The 16,846-nt window shown below is 32.5% G+C and overlaps 1 protein-coding gene across 5 annotated transcripts in view; it reads right to left on the minus strand.

Annotated features, from left to right (window-relative positions):
• Positions 1–16,846, minus strand: part of LOC111087511 — an 88,748-nt gene that overhangs the window by 26,264 nt on the left and 45,638 nt on the right. For 2 of the 5 annotated variants that reach the window (XM_022394373.1, XM_022394375.1), the window contains exon 2: positions 15,693–15,800. The exons of 2 other annotated variants lie outside the window; for them this stretch is intronic. In XM_022394373.1, the coding sequence (XP_022250081.1) occupies positions 15,693–15,758 (66 nt within the window). In that variant the 5' untranslated portion in view covers positions 15,759–15,800. Of the gene's footprint in view, positions 1–15,692; positions 15,841–16,846 lie in introns of all 5 variants that reach the window. One more of the 5 variants, XM_022394374.1, reaches the window with a different exon arrangement.

Genomic DNA, 16,846 nt, shown 5'->3' on the forward strand with positions numbered 1-16,846 from the left:
GATGAAAAAAACCTTCCAAAAGTGGTACGTGTAATATACGACATATTCTCAAGAAATGGATTACCACGGTATAAACTGAAAAATAAATTTATGATGAAAAAACCTTCCAAAAGTTTCTCAAGAAATGAATTACCACGGGATAAACTGGAAAATAAATTTATGATGAAAAAAACCTTCCAAAAGTGGTACGTGTAATATACGACATATTCTCAAGAAATGGATTACCACGGTATAAACTGAAAAATAAATTTATGATGAAAAAACCTTCCAAAAGTGGTATGTAATATACGACATATTCTCAAGAAAAGAATTACCACGGGATAAACTGGAAAATAAATTTATGATGAAAAAAACCTTCCAAAAGTGGTACGTGTAATATACGACATATTCTCAAGAAATGGATTACCACGGTATAAACTGAAAAATAAATTTATGATGAAAAAACCTTCCAAAAGTGGTATGTAATATACGACATATTCTCAAGAAAAGAATTACCACGGGATAAACGGGAAAATAAATTTACAGGTAAGAGGAGTAGCTCCAGAAGTCCGAGTCATTTTTCGGTACACCAAGATAAAATTTTGAAGCTTCGATTTTATGGAGAAGATCCTTTTTTTTGTACCCTAATGATGTCCAACATGCAAACGTGCTAGACGACAAGGTCGCGAAGTATCTGTGGTAGTTTAAACACAGATCCTCACAAGTCAGGCTAGAGTGAAAAACTACTTCGTGTGGAGATATACCGTTGAAATAATTTGACTTACCGCCAATAGATTATTGTAATTTTGATTGAAAAGGGCTAAAGAACGCTTGCAAGTACATATAGTTGATATGCTCTGATTAATTAAAGTTTGTGAGGGAAAGTGAAATTGAACTTTTGAAGCACAAAGATACACGGGTATTGAAATCCGGTTTTTAGCCTTATAAGTCTCCAGACTTTTCGCTGTGCCACTGTGGGGGGGGGGGGCAATTAAACGAAATATACCATTATATGGATATTTGTTTATTTTCTGATATGGAAATTGGTAAGTAATGAACTTTTGTTGAGGGTGTTAGGTACTCATATTAATAAGATCCAGTTAAACGTGTAGATCCTGTCTTTACTGTTATATCGTTTTGATGACATACTAGTCAAAATGTACTAGGAATCACTTCTCAAAATAAATATAGCAAACAATAAATAACTAGTAACCAACTGATAGTTGTACAATAAACTGTACTTAGTGTTTTCCAACATACCTTTCAACAATTGAAAAGAAAAGAGGAAAACCTTGAAAATGGAACATTTTAGGTACATGGAGATTTTTTTTATTGATAAAAAAAAACAAATAACAAAACACATCTTATCAATAGCAACTGTGTCCACCAAAAGCACCGACCATTGCCTAGTACAGTCTCTGCCTGCTTCTTATGATCCCCTACATATTGACACGAAGGGAACTGTTCCATTCTTCAACAATGGCATCATTTCCCAGCTCGTGGAGGATTATAGGTTGGACAAGAAAGACCGAAAAAAAGCATGCTGGGAGGGTTCCAGATATCACATGCTCAACTGGGTTCATGCCAGAAGGTCGAGCAGGCCACTCTCTGAAGGAACTCTTCCACGACCTGAGCGTGGTGTGTGAGAAGCTGCCACCAATGGTGCTGGTGTACTATTTCATGTAAACATACAGAAGCTCATCGTTGCACCTCGCAGCTGCTAAAACGTTCTTCCGGACAACATGGAGGTCCGTTTCCGTACTCGAAAACGTTTGTTGAATCAGACAACCAGACAATGCTAGGTCCACTACTATAGCGCCCACCCCTCCCTGTAGAATGGTCTCAAGACAAAACCTGGACACATCTCTGAAGAACACTAACTTTCAGTCTTGGATTATCTAAGTCACGTGATTCTGACCTCACCTCAGTTTCGATGGTTTTATTTGTGAGGCTGAGTTAACAGGATTCTAATACAAACTTTATGTGACCGCAAACTACCCTTGATGAGTACTTTATGAAGATCGTGGGCCGAAACAAAAATTCCAAAGGTGTTTAAAAATCCCAAAGGAGCTTCGATGTTATTGAAAATGGGTTTCGGCGTGATTAAGAATCCATCCATGTTGTCTTGGATACGTCGCCCTCTTTCACTCATTTCTATGCTGTCTTAATATGGAAAACAACACTTTGATTCTTATGTAAGACAACAGTAAAGTAACGCTGAATAACTACATTTTTAGCAAACTAAGATCACGTGACAATTACATTAGACTTAAATTAATTCTAACACGTGGTTGAGCAATAATGTTGAACAATGTAAGTGTTGAAATATACAAATTAAAAGCATGCAAAACTAATCATCGTGATACTTTATTGTGTATTTCTCACGTAATTTGTGTGAGAAATAATAAGTGATAACTGATCAGGATTATTGTTTGTTTGTTTATTTGTAATTAAGCACAAAGCTACACAATGGGCTATCTGTGCTCTGCCCACCACTGGTATCGAAACCCGGATTCTAGCATTGTAAGTCCGCAGACTGGGGGACGATCAGGATTATAAAGTATCCTGTCAATAGTTGATCTTTCTTAGCATTGAGAAATGATTTTAGTAAACTGTAAGTTGTATATATATTTAAATTACTTTTAAAGTTGCTTGTATTTTTTAACGTTTTTAGAAAATAAAAACATTTGGGTGATTTTTAGATCTCTTGTTATAGAAATGATGTCTGAAAATTTAATTCTAAAGGAATAATTTAATTTATTATTTCTTATGTATTTTTAAACATTGCTTTGTTTCTATCTTTTGAGAAAGATGAAAAAAATAATCTTTTATTTTTGTGTTGGTAGGCGGAGGGTACTTCTTATATTACGGTCATCAAAATATATCTTATTTATGATACATTTGTAAGTCAATCTGTAATCGAAGACTGAACACTTTCATTTATGATACTTTCGTAAGTCAATCTGTAATCGAAGACTGAACACTTTTATTTATGATACATTCGTAAGTTAATCTGTAATCGAAGACTGAACACTTTTATTTATGATACATTCGTACGTTAATCTGTAATCGAAGACTGAACACTTTGTTTCTTTATATTGTTGTCTTTGGAAGTAATATCTTCTTGTTATGCACCCACTGCGAATCATTGCGGGCATATTGGTTTGCCCCTGTCAGCCCGTCCCGATCTTTTTGAAGGATTTCACAAGATTGGAAGAATGGATTTTGATCAAACGTATTTAATATGTACAACGTACAAAGTTATAGACTTGAATAAATTTTGAAGGTCTTAAGTCAAAGAAGAAAACAAAGGGGAGGATGGGAGTTTCACAGACACAACTTACAGTTGCTCTGTCTGTCTGTATGTTGTTGTTGTTTTTTTACAGTAAATCCCAATTTCATGAAGTATTTGTGGTTTTGTATATCTCGAATATTCCCAAAAAATAAATTGGTGTTTTACGAGCATCAAATAAATTAATACACATGAGAAAACTGTCATTTCACTCGAATTATTTCATATTTTTGTAATATTATGCAGACTTGAGCTTTATGTTGTTGTACTTCCAATTCGTGGCCATTATTTCCTTAGGAAACAAGGTAATTTACATCCGTATACTTTAGCACTAATTGAATCCATTTACTACGCTAATCATCACCTTCTTGCTAATTATGTTTACCCATTATGATCATAAAGTCCTTAAAACGCATGTTTGCATTAGATAGATAATTTTTGAAGACTTAAAAACTGTTCAAATTTACAAACAGATAAGTTCTTGCTTTATCCAAGATAATGTTTTTTGTACGTTATCAGTTGAATGAACTTTATACAACTTTCAAAAGTGTTTCACACAAACAATTTGTGGAAACGAACGTGACCTTTTCTGTTGTAATTCATTATTTGTATTTTGTGTAGTCGAAGGATTGACGTTATATTTATGTGTCATTATTTGTACTTTGTGTAGTTGAAGGATTGACGTTATATTTATTTGTCATTATTTGTATTTTGTGTAGTTGAAGGACTGACGTTATATTTATTTGTCATTATTTGTACTTTGTGTAGTTGTAGTTTGTGTAGTTGAAGGATTGACGTTATATTTATCTGTCATTATTTGTATTTTGTGTAGTTGAAGGACTGACGTTATATTTATGTGTCATTATTTGTACTTTGTGTAGTTGAAGGATTGACGTTATATTCATTTGTCATTATTTGTATTTTGTGTAGTTGAAGGATTGACGTTATATTTATTTGTAGAGCTCCTCATGTGAAAGAGCTTTTTTAAGAATTCACTGAAAATATTTTCGTAACGATAACTGTTCAGATAGACTGAAATACCAATATTTCTAGAATTTTTTGTTTCCCATTTAAATTACTCTTTTGAATTATGAAGTATTCCGAATAATTTGGCTCACCTCTACCACCCGCAAAATAATAATAAAAATCATTTAGGCACCCTACTCTCTGAAAATCAATCTTGTTTCTTTAAGATAATCAGAATTACCTCAGTGTAATAAAGTTATTCGTTAGGTGTTTTTGGATGTTTGCAAACTTACACAGGAATTATCTGCATTAGCCATCTCTGATTTCGAACTAATAGACTAGAGTGAAGGCAGCCAGTCAGTAACAACCCCGCCAATTCTTTAACTACTCTAACCGAACAGTGGGATTTGACCTTCACTCTTATAACACACTCATCGAAAGTGCAGAGTGCGATTTCACGGCAACGAGACGTGAACCATATTCCCTCGGATTCGCATTCTTGCATTGTAACCGCTAGGCAACATTCGGCCCATATAATAAAGAATGTTAAATACTGTGATGCTAGTTAGCAAAAAGTATGTATACTATTACTTAACAAAGCACTCCAATATCCTTTTGAAAATTCACTATTTTTCTTTGGCAATGAAACAACTAAAACCAACGTCAAAGAATGTGACTGGATATTAAATGGCTGTTGTATACACCACCATCCAAATGAAACTACCATATTATCCACCATTTACTTTTAACGGTAGGAAGACACGTTTTAACTAATCACGTTAAAAACTAAAAGAATATAATTGATATATCTGTATAATTGTATTAAATGACAAACGTAAGATAAAAGTTTCAACACGATTTCTCAGAAATAACTTCTACGGCCAGAAGATAAAATCAGTATCAAATAGTATCATTCACACATTCTAAGAAAACAAAAATAAATTGCTTGGTGGGGGCAACATTTAATTAGTGATATCAAATCTTTATCATATGTATGTTAACTAACAGACTCTTTTGCCTACTTATAATCAGATTGTCGCAAGTCTGATATATTAAGTTATTGTCACCTGCGAGATAGCTATAAAAAACGCGCTCTTTGTGGTCCGTTTAAAAGCTGTACTTATCTATAAAGAACAACGAACGGTCTTGGTGTACGTTTTTTATTTTTCTCTGTGCAAGAACTGTGGTAAAACTTACATCTGCCGGTTCTGAAGCATGCCTCGAGCAGTCACGAGCAGCGAACCCCGCCTTTGCTTGCTTGACACTGGAGTCTTGATGATATACGATTAGCAATATGAGGACAAAACATCTGTGTGCTCAGTGCTCGTTTTGTTAAAATCGATTAAAGCATATGTGTTTGTAGAGAGAATTTTTCTAACTTTCTAACTTATTCAGATATAGGTATTCTTTTGAGTAGACTCAAAGAAAAAATGTGACCAGATTTGATGGATAATTATAAAGGAATTTCAAATATTGTTTATAAATTTTATATGAATATATTACAAGAGGTTTTGAAAGCTCTGATAACTAAGAAATTCGAATCGTTAGAATTAGAAAGTAGATTGCCAACCACAGGCAGATGCTCTGAAGAAGTCTTATTATAATATAGAGAGACATGGGCGTGTCCACGAACTAAAGAGAGCGTGTTTGACGAATGAGATATAATTTTCATTATTGTTCACATTCAGTCTTCTATTTCACTGGATTTAAAAGGAAAGTATTATTTCGAACAATGTGTGCAGAATAATAAAAATACAGAATCGTCTTTATTTAGACTAATGTGCTGATTGATAGAACCCAAAATGTATGAAGTAGCTTGTACAGTTTCATTATTACGCCCATTTATAATCTGGTTCATTTAAAATAGTGTTTGAAAATGTTGGACTTTAGAATTTGTTCAAAAATTAGTTCCACTAGAGATTGTTCTTCTACATTCTAACTCGCATTAGGCAGTGAAACCCATGCTATAACCAGCTGAATATTTCAGTTTCAAGCAACAGCATCCACCAGATGAGCTGGTCGTTAATATAAGATACTAACCAACAGAATGAACTATACTAAATAATACTCAACACAGCAATACACATTATAGATACTAACCAACAGAATGAACTATACTAGATAATACTCAACATAGCAATACACATTGTAGATACTAACCAACAGAACGATATACATTATAGATACTAACCATTGGTTAGTATCTACAATGTTTATCGCTATGTTGAGTATTATCTAGTATAGTTCATTCTGTTGGTTAATATCTACAATGTGTAGCGCTATGTTGAGTATTATCTAGTATAGTTCGTTCTGTTGGTTAGTATCTATAATGTATATCGCTCTATTGAACAGTATTTAGTATAGTTCGTTCTGTTGGTTAGTATCTACAATGTGCATCGCTACATTAAAGATTATCTAGTATAGTTCATTTTGTTGGTTAGTATCTATAATGTATATCGTTCTGTTGGTTACTATCTACCATGTGTATCGCTAAATTGAGTATTATCTAGTATAGTTCATTCTGTTGGTTAGTATCTACAATGTGTATCGCTATGTTGAGTATTATCTAGTATAGTTCATTCTGTTGGTTAGTATCTACAATATGTATCGCTATGTTGAGTATTATCTAGTATAGTTCATTCTGTCAGAATGAACTATACTAGATAATACTTAACGTAGCGATACACATTGTAAATACTAACCAACAGAACGAACTATACTATATTACTTAATGTTCAGCAGAGATAACTATATTAAAAACTACTCAACTGAAAGAATTGCACAATATTAGACGCTGTTCAACAGAGCGAAGAACAAAAGAAACTACCCAACAGAGCGATATGCATTATAGATTAGACCAGCAGAACGATGTGCAGAGTGAAATATACTATATGTTGCCTAATACAGAGAATTACCCTAGGTGCTACCTTATAGCACTTTAAACTAGATGTTGTATATTATAGAAAACGATCCTAGGTGCTACCTTATAGCACCTTAAACTAGATGTTGTCTTTAAGGTGCTATAAGGTAGCACCTAGGATCGTTTTCTATAATAGCACCTAGGGTAGTTCTCTGTATTAGACAACATCTAGACAACATCTAGTTTAAGGTGCTATAAGGTAAAGGTAGCACCTAGGGTAGTTCTCTATATTACATAGCACTTTAAACTAGATGTTGTATAATACCGAGAGCTACCCTAGGTGCTACCTTATAGCACCTTAAACTAGATGTTGTGTAATACAGAGAACTACCCTAGGGGCTACCTTATAGCACCTTAATTAGTTAATAACTTATGTATTCAAGACTAATAACTGTCTTTCTTAAGATTCACCTCATAAAGAACCCAAACTGCTGTGCTACATTCATTCAATTCATAGACTTATCAATTGTTTCAGTTAACATTATTCAAACCTAAAGTGATTATTTTTAATTATCTAAAGCTTACAGATACTAAGCTAATGAATCTTTCTTATTCGTTACCTAAGTCAATAACTTCGAGAATCAAAATAATTATTTAACTGGTGAAATTAACTTATTTTCCTTAAGTTATTTCAGTTTGGGTTCATTCGTGAAAACTTTTAAGTGCTGGGTTGTAGCTCAGAATGGCTTTAATTGGATTTATTTTGTCTTAAAAAACTATGCCACGTGGTGATGGTAGATAACATAGTAAGATAAATGACGAAAATATTCATTCGAAGGGTAAAAAAAAACTGCTTATGTATCTCATGGGTGCTTTTATTCTTTCAGAAGAAAGGGGGAAGTAAACAATACCGACAATAGTGACTCTAAAGGCTAATATAGGTTGGCGATTATGTAGGAAAAAGGAAACTCGCAAACCTTTAAAAGAAAGGAAGAAAAATCAAAGGTCACTGATGCAGGTAAGTTATACATATATTTTTGGGAACGGGAACGTAGCAGTTTACTACCAAAAAATAATGTTCTCTGTATCATATATGATCCTTGATGGTTAAGAGGTAAGTTTCAAGGCTTATAACATTGAAATTTGGAGGTCGAGCCCCGAGGTGGACATCATTTTCAAGGATTACACACAAACTTTTCGAAGAGTAAATAACGTAATGCAACGAGTCTAGTTTTTTTTCTGAAAGTTTTTATATTAGTGTTGTACATTTAAGTTAAAGGAACTCAGGGAGGATTCAGTCCGAAAACATAAGTCGTGTAGTCATGAACATTAAAAAGTAGGATCTATCTTCCGAAAACTCTCGGTTTATCAGATTTCTTGATTTCTGATTTGCTTGCGTTTTTTTATTCTACTTGTTTTTAAGTATGATGAAAGATGACAGAGGAAGCATTGGGGATATTCAGTCACAACTAGTCTGCAGCGACTAAACTGCGCATCTCACCATTATCGTTTACTAGTTGACTCTTGGATATAATCTTACAGTATGGTGAATGGGTTACATTACATGAAAGGATAGAAGAAACATATATGTTGTTGTTTTTTTTATACCAGTACTTTCAGGCTCGGAGTTAAGAACAATAACGTTTCCTACCTCTGTTAAACTCCATCAAATTGTGTTCGGTTTTAATAAGGACATAAGGCAAGTAACTCTACTCTTAAACTATTAGGTATACATATATTTGTGTAGGTTAGATAACTTGTTCCATGGGCGTTAACAGAAATGTTTTTGAGTGGGTTAAGGCAGACACGAGAACAAAGAAAAAGTAGAAATAATTGTAAAACTTTCAAGTGTGTAAGACGTGATGATGATAAGTAATCGTTTCTGTTTCATCATCCATCGAAACAACTGACAGTTATAACTTTTGCTATATTAAGTAGCAGCTATGAAGTTCCTATATAAAAGTTAGATGTCAACTTACATATGCAAAACTTTTCTGTACACAACATGACAAAATGCAAATATCCGCCATTTTGTTTCTGTTGATCCCATTGACTTGAACTTGGAGTCCAAAACTTATTTTTTTTATGTATTTCAATGAGATAGTACTTGAAAGCTAACCCTAATAACGAGTTTTGATCACTGAACTTTCAAAAATGGCTGTTACAGTTTCCCTTGCATGCTGAAGATTATTTCTATAAAAGTAAAAGCTTTTAACACCTTTACGTATAGGACGACACATCTTTACAAGCTAGAATAGATCAATATGGTCTATGTATACAATTTTCATGTCTAGCAGATTGCGTGATAAAAATGTATATTTGAAAATGACAGGTATATTTACTCTTTAAAATAAAATAAATCTACTGTTTATATACTTCTGTTAAATCTCACGGATCACCTAAGAAGGTTATGAAGTTCTTTGTAAACATAAATTTGTTTCCGTGTTCATACAATAATTTTCTAGCTTATTTTTTAGCGACATATTAAATAACTAGAAGAACAATACACGAACTCTTAGCTCATATATGATAAAGTGATCTTTCGTTAGCATTGTGTGTATTCTCGTCTCTCACTCTCCTTAGTAATTAGTGTTTTAATGACTTTGTGTGATTAAACTAGAAGGAACAAGAAAAAACCGGAGAACACCAAGTGGGTGTAATAGTTTAGTATTCTAAAAATAGTTCAACTTGGCGGATTCGACATATCACGAGATTACATTCATTTGTTTTTGTACACTCTACGAAAAGGGCGTGTTTTTACTCTTTTTTTGAGCGTGTTTATTTGTTTAGGTTCGCTGTGCTCTATCTACTGCAGGTATACCCAAAAAAAGTGTGAATTCGCATCTTTCGTCAGAAAAGGTGATTTTAGGCTTACAATAGAAATCATACAAATAATCTCACTTGTAGATGTATACATTTCGAAGAGTTACTGCTCTTAAAAATTTTATATTTATTATAAAATCACCTTATTGTAAATGATTTTGTTAACAGCCGTTTCATTTTATTTTCACACTTACATGACTTTAGATTATGTTTATAGATTCCTACTTTTAAACGGATAGCAGGAATGTGAACTTTTATTTGGTAAGGGTGTGAATTATCATTGTGTCAACAACAAGTTTATTGGAATCAGATTCTAATAACACTTATTTTGTTACTGTGTATATGTTTACATTCAATGTCACATTGTTTGGATAGGCTACTAATTATGCTGATTTTTCTTTCGTTCTACAGAAAAACTGGAACATTAAGATTTTTGTAAAATTTAAATAAAAGTGTAAGAACGTTGAAACAACAAATACTTTGTTAATAAACACAAATAAAACTACTTTGAAACATTTTGTTTGTTTATACAGAAATTATACATAACGTAATTTTAAAATTATAGAATCAGTAGTCAACATCGAATACAAAAAATGTCAGTGTCATTCAGTGATCAAATATTTCCCCTAAAAGCTGTTTCTTTGCTTTATTTTATCACCTGGGCAAAGGGGCTTCGTAGTTAACTGCAACGAAATATCACCGACAAGGCGTGATGCATAAATTATATATATTTATTTATATAAAGTTAAATATAAAAGATCTTTCTAGAGTTTAGAGTCTGTTGAATAACGCAAACAACAGAGGGTAACATTTGGCCTAATTCAAAAAGGGTTTGGAAAAAATAAATATATACTTAATGGAATTCAGTTTACTCATTTATCTTGTTATACTAGTGAGCAATTAAAAATATTTTGGGTTTGTTCTCATGAGTATATCAATTACGTATCAAACAGGATTTTACTTTTTTTTAAATAGCTTACATATAGTTTTAAACAAACTACAGCCCTTCTGTTTCTGATATATTGTTGAAAGTATGTGAAATGAGGTATTGATGAAAGTACGATTCATCACATCCCATCGGATGGATTACCCAATGTTTTACAAACTGATTTGTACAAACGGACAGGAAAGTGATTACGATTGTAAGCGTACACTTGCACATTACCGTGTTTACGTTTTCATTCCCCCCCCCCCAACATGACAGCACTGTGCAGACTAACTGATGATGCGGGATGAAATAGTATTCAAAAGGTACATCAAGAAGAGAGCGAAGTATTAGAAATTACAATATAGAGTATATATGAAATATTGCATTACATCGGAAGGGGTGAAAAATGCTTTACTTGTAAACAAAAAACAAAAGAAAACGTCAGCCTCAGTTTTAGGAACAAGTGACAGAAAGTTGTTGTTTTCAAATTTGGAATCCAGCACTTTATCTTCCAGTTCTTAAATTACATTTTGCGAACAGAAAGCCCCAAGTGGCACAGCGGTATGTCTGCGGACTTACCACGCTAAAATCCGGGTTTCGATACCAGTGGTGAGCAGAGCACAGATAGTCCATTGTGTAGCTTTGTGTCATGTTTTGCAAAAAATAACACATATTTATACAATTATCAAAACACCAATTTACATATTAAAGAATTTCACACCATCTGCTGACAACATTTCCATCAGGTCCATCATCCTTATTCAACAATTTAAAATATTACACTCCTGAGGATGACGCAATAGTATACGTCGAAACATGTAGAGTGTATGAGATTGTTTTCCAGTTTCATCGGGTTTTTTAACCATGTTTTATCCTGTACAGTAAGTTATAGTAATTTAGTAATTTGTCCCCCCAGTGGCACAGCGGTATGTCTGCGGACTTACAACGCTAGAATCCGGGTTTCGATACCCGTTGTGGGCAGAGCACAAATAGCCCCATTGTGTAGCTTTGTGCTTAACTACAAACAAACTTTATTAATTTGGAGACTGGAAACAATCTCATGTTTTTAGAATTGTGTATAAAATAATCGTTGTTTTTTCAAAATATTTGACTTTTTAAGATTGAACATTACACACGTGCCAAAATGTTTTTTGAAAATGAAAAAATAAAAAAATCTCTATGTTACTTATAATTCCCCCCTCCCCTGCATTTTTGAATTTCTGACTTCTGAACAGCTAAACCAATTAAGAATCGTAACAGAAAAATATCTAACGTTTAAATACAATCCACCACAATTCACTCCTCCTGCCTCATGATTAAGTCAAACATAAGAGTTACAGTTGGATTTCCAGTTTTAAAGCAGTTATATATATACTCTCCATAAAACAAATGTAATATTTTTCTAAGTATTTTCTATTTCCCAAAATTGTTCTTGTTTTTATCATTGTTTTCATACATGAGACCTTTTTTTTAATTTCTCTGCTTTTAGTTTTGTCTAATATATCGAAACGGGCATGAATACTCGCTGTAGCTTTATCAAAAGTCAGCTAACAACTTTATACGAGCATTTTTCTGTTTCAACGCCGTAACATGTAGAGTCGTCAACTTTTTTAAAGGCCATAGATAGGCCTAAATAAGGTGTTTTTAATTGTTTATCAATTTTAACGTTGAATATTATTTATGATTTTTGTTTCGGACTTGAACACATACGACACTCACTAAGATTAATGTGGAGAGTATTTTGAACACTTATACTACAGTTTGCTGCGCGCTGATGATATAATATTAAATACTATATTTCCACTGGTGCTAAGCTTTTCACCCGGAAACGTAATTTTGATATAAGAGTTTATGAAATATATATATTTAAGGTCTGTATGATGCTCTCGACATAATTTTGTACATACAGTTTTACAAGAAAACAACATGAAATGCCGCAAAATGTCTTTAAAACAGGGTAAATGCAGAGATGGTTAATTAATTAGCAACCTAATAAGGGCAATTTGCAAAACAGAGTAATGTTTGATGTCTGTTGTTATCATCTCTTATATTATTGACAGTTGATAATGACATTAAATATGCATTAATAGCTTTGAGTTGTAATTCATATAACGAGAAAATATGTTCCAATATAAATAATCTATTCAAGTTTGGTCTTTATACATGGTTACACATGGCAATAATAATTAGTATCATTAATTAGTGATCGTGATGAAACAAAATGGCGACCATAAAAATCGCCCGTTTAAAACCACCTTTAAAATGTCTGAATATTAACAATGACTATTTCACAGTATTGGTTGAGCAAAACTAAAGCTTATTGTATTTACAAATCTGTCTGTATTGCTATATACATGTTTATGAAATGAATCAAAATTTTACTATTTCAACGAAATTTCGTTCAAGTAAGTGACTTTCCAGACAAGAGTACAGAATAAAAATGACGAACCTTATCGCTCTAATTCTTTCACAGAACTCGTCCATCTGGAGTCCCAGTGATTCCTTTCTTGTACTGAAAAGGTAATTTGGCTCAGACTAACATAATTACAGTGATTTGCCAAAGTTGGGGTCATTTTTTTAATTTTAAGTAACTCAGTTTGTGTAGTTTCGACTTTCTTGTTTCAATACTTTTTGTAGCATTAAAACTTTCTATATTACTATAGCTAGCTAGGTTACGTATATATCGGTCGTTACTTGTCTTTATAAACGTTAATTTTTTTATTATACTTGTTATATTTTGTATTCGTGGCAAAGCTATAAAGCTACTTATGCTATTTTCTGTTGTCCCTAATTTTCAACAATTGACTAGAGAGAAGGAAGGCAGTTAGCAGCACCATACCACCCACCACCCAAGCTAAGGAATTAACTGTTACCCTTAAAATTCATTCGCAGCTTAAACTGTTAGGAATATTCTGTGATATCGCAAGGATTCGAATTCGGCTAACCAGTTTCGAAATCCACAGCTCTGCCACAAGACCATCCTGCATTTCTAAATAAAGAAGCGTTGTATATAAAAGCTATGTTTTTTTGTGGAACAGATGCTACCTCTCCAGGCGAGTCTCTTTTACATAGTTGTGGTTTACCCTATCTGCATCAGTTCATGTGTTTATCCCAAACTGCTTTTATTAACCTATTCAGTAAGGAAAAAGAAGGCAAAGAAACACGCGATAAATTAACTTGTAATGTATTTACAGTTGTTATAACATAACTGTCCTTAGTTCTCTTGAAAGATATATCAAGACGATGCTCTATTGCAAAGAGAAATGCTGAATAAATTATATCTTACATAAAAACACAAACACGAACTTAGTATTTTCTTGGGGAAAAAGTATCTACTTTTGGAAACTAATATACTGAAAGATGTGGATAGTTTTTCATGTAATACCTTTACATATTCGACGGATAAATTTAATTTAGTCACTGTATAATGGGTGTTTGTTATTGATTAAAAAACAGAATGTTTGACTGCAATTATAGTGCTCAACAAACAAAACCAATGACAGAAATAGAATATCCCAGTCACATTCTTACTTCAATCTATCTATGCTCCAGTGGAGTGTACGTTTTGCGTTATATTGTGTAATTTTACCAGTTATAGCACTCAGTATAAAGAACTGATCAAACAAGTTGGATAAAATCAAGAAATAATTGATGGAATTGATTGTAATATTGGCGATATTTCGAGTCACATTTTTTTTTTGTATGACTCATATGTTACTAAGACTTTATAATTAACAAAATCATAGACTCAAAAACAAGGTGGTGCATAAACAATTTTAATTTAAAAAACAACAACACCGAATATTTGAGTCAAGTATAAACAACACCGAATATTTGAGTCAAGTATAAACAACACCGAATATTTGAGTCAAGTATAAACAACACCGAATATCTGAGTCAAGTATAAACAACACCGAATATCTGAGTCAAGTATAAACAAATCAGAATATCTGAGTCAAGTATAAACAAATCAGAATATCTGAGTCAAGTATAAACAACACAGAATATCTTAGTCAAGTATAAACAACACCGAATATCTGAGTCAAGTATAACGATAAAATGATAAAAACAATTGACTACTCTACTTAAGTTCTTTATCGCTCAATAACAATTCAGATTTCCTGTTTATAAAACAATTAATTATTCCAGCCTATCTTAATTATATACATATTGAATGAAATTCTATCTGTACAGTAAAAGATGCTGAAAAGCCTGTCTACGTAATTCTGTGGTAAATAGAAAGTGAACGTGACAATTAAGTACTTGCTTGACGAAAACAGAATTAGTATCTCGGTTAAATATATCCTTGAAAATAGAAAATTAGTACTCCAGTTAGTTAAGAATTGGTTTAACAATAGACACTAAATATTACAGTTAAGTATAGATCTAACAGTAGAAGCTGAATATTCCTCTTAAGCGCTGATCTAACAATAAAAACTGAATACTCCAGTTAAGTATTGGTTTAACAATAGAAACTGAATACTCCAGTTAAGTATTGGCTTAACAATAGAAACTGAATATTCCAATTAAGTATTGATCTAACAATAGAAGCTGAATATTCCAATTAAATATTGATCTAACAATATAAACTGTAATCTCCAGTTAAGTATTGGTTCAACAATAAAAACTAAATACCCCAGTATAGCACTTGCTTAATCTATAAAAGCTTAATATCTCAGTTAAGTATGAGTTTTGAAAATAGAAACTGAATATTTCATTATGGTAATTGTTCATTAATAGAAACTGAATGTCACAGTATAACCCTTACAAAACAATAGAAACTTAACATTCTAGCCTTGTAGTTAGTTAACAATAAAAACTGAATATCACAGAATAAAACTTACATAACAATAGAAACTGAATATTCTTGTCTGGTACTTGTTTAACGAGAGAACATCAGGTTTCAGCATAACAAGGAATCGATATAACAGTAAGCTGATAGTTTCATTTTCCTAAAAAAAAAACGGACTGACCATTCTAGACTGGCTCCAACTATACAAAGAGAAATTAAATAATTTTATTTGACTTCTTGCAACTTTATCTAATAGGAAATTATAATAAACGTTATTAAATTCGAATTCTGTAATAAGGAACTGAATGGCTTAATCAAATTTTAGTTTAATAAAACTAAAACCGAATATACCGGTATGACTTGCTAACAAAATTTAATATCCTAATCAATTTCTAGTTTTATGGAAAAATAGAACATATATATCATAATTAAGTTCTATTATGCAGGTCACCAAACTCTTAACTATAACAAATAACTCTGCTATCCAAGTTAGGTAGCATGAACCATCTTATCTTAGCAAAAACGTTATTTTTAAAAGCTTCCATTAGGAGGCGTTTTAACAATAACACGTAGAAAACACGTGAGTCGACAAAACTTTAATAATCAAATCATACATTTTTAGGTTAATCTTTTTTCTTTGCGGAAAATGTCAATAAACATCATTAAGGGACCATGCTTAAATGCTAGATCGATACGTTTGTGAACAGTAAATGACACCAGATGTCATCTCACAGTGTTGTTTTCAAAATACGTTTAACTGTACAATAGCAATAAGGCTGTTCGCCTATCTTATTAAGGCAACATCGTACGTGTTATTGTAGCGATATTTCACGTTTGATTGTTAGGGATCGCTATAGTTTTATACTTATAAAGTACCGTATACTATGTTATTCCCATTGTTTCATATTGTCTGTTTCAGCAAAAATAAACTTCTTCCATGTCCAATTTACAAAACAATTTCTGAAAACGTTTTCCTCTTTTTTCTTCTCTCTCTCTCTAGAGCGGGAATTCATTAGTAAATTTGATAAAGTTAGTACTAATTTTTAGCATTTATATATCAAAAAAGTTCATTCTTTGAAGAATGTATTTATCACTTTATCATCAACTGCAAGACTCAGTAGCACAGCGGTATGTCTACATACTTTTGAAACTATAAATCGGGTTTCAATACCGTGGTGGGCAGAGCACAGAGAGCCCATTGTGAAG

The sequence above is a fragment of the Limulus polyphemus genome, unplaced genomic scaffold (assembly GCF_000517525.1).
Source record: "Limulus polyphemus unplaced genomic scaffold, Limulus_polyphemus-2.1.2 Scaffold2242, whole genome shotgun sequence".
Lineage (NCBI taxonomy): Eukaryota > Metazoa > Arthropoda > Merostomata > Xiphosura > Limulidae > Limulus > Limulus polyphemus.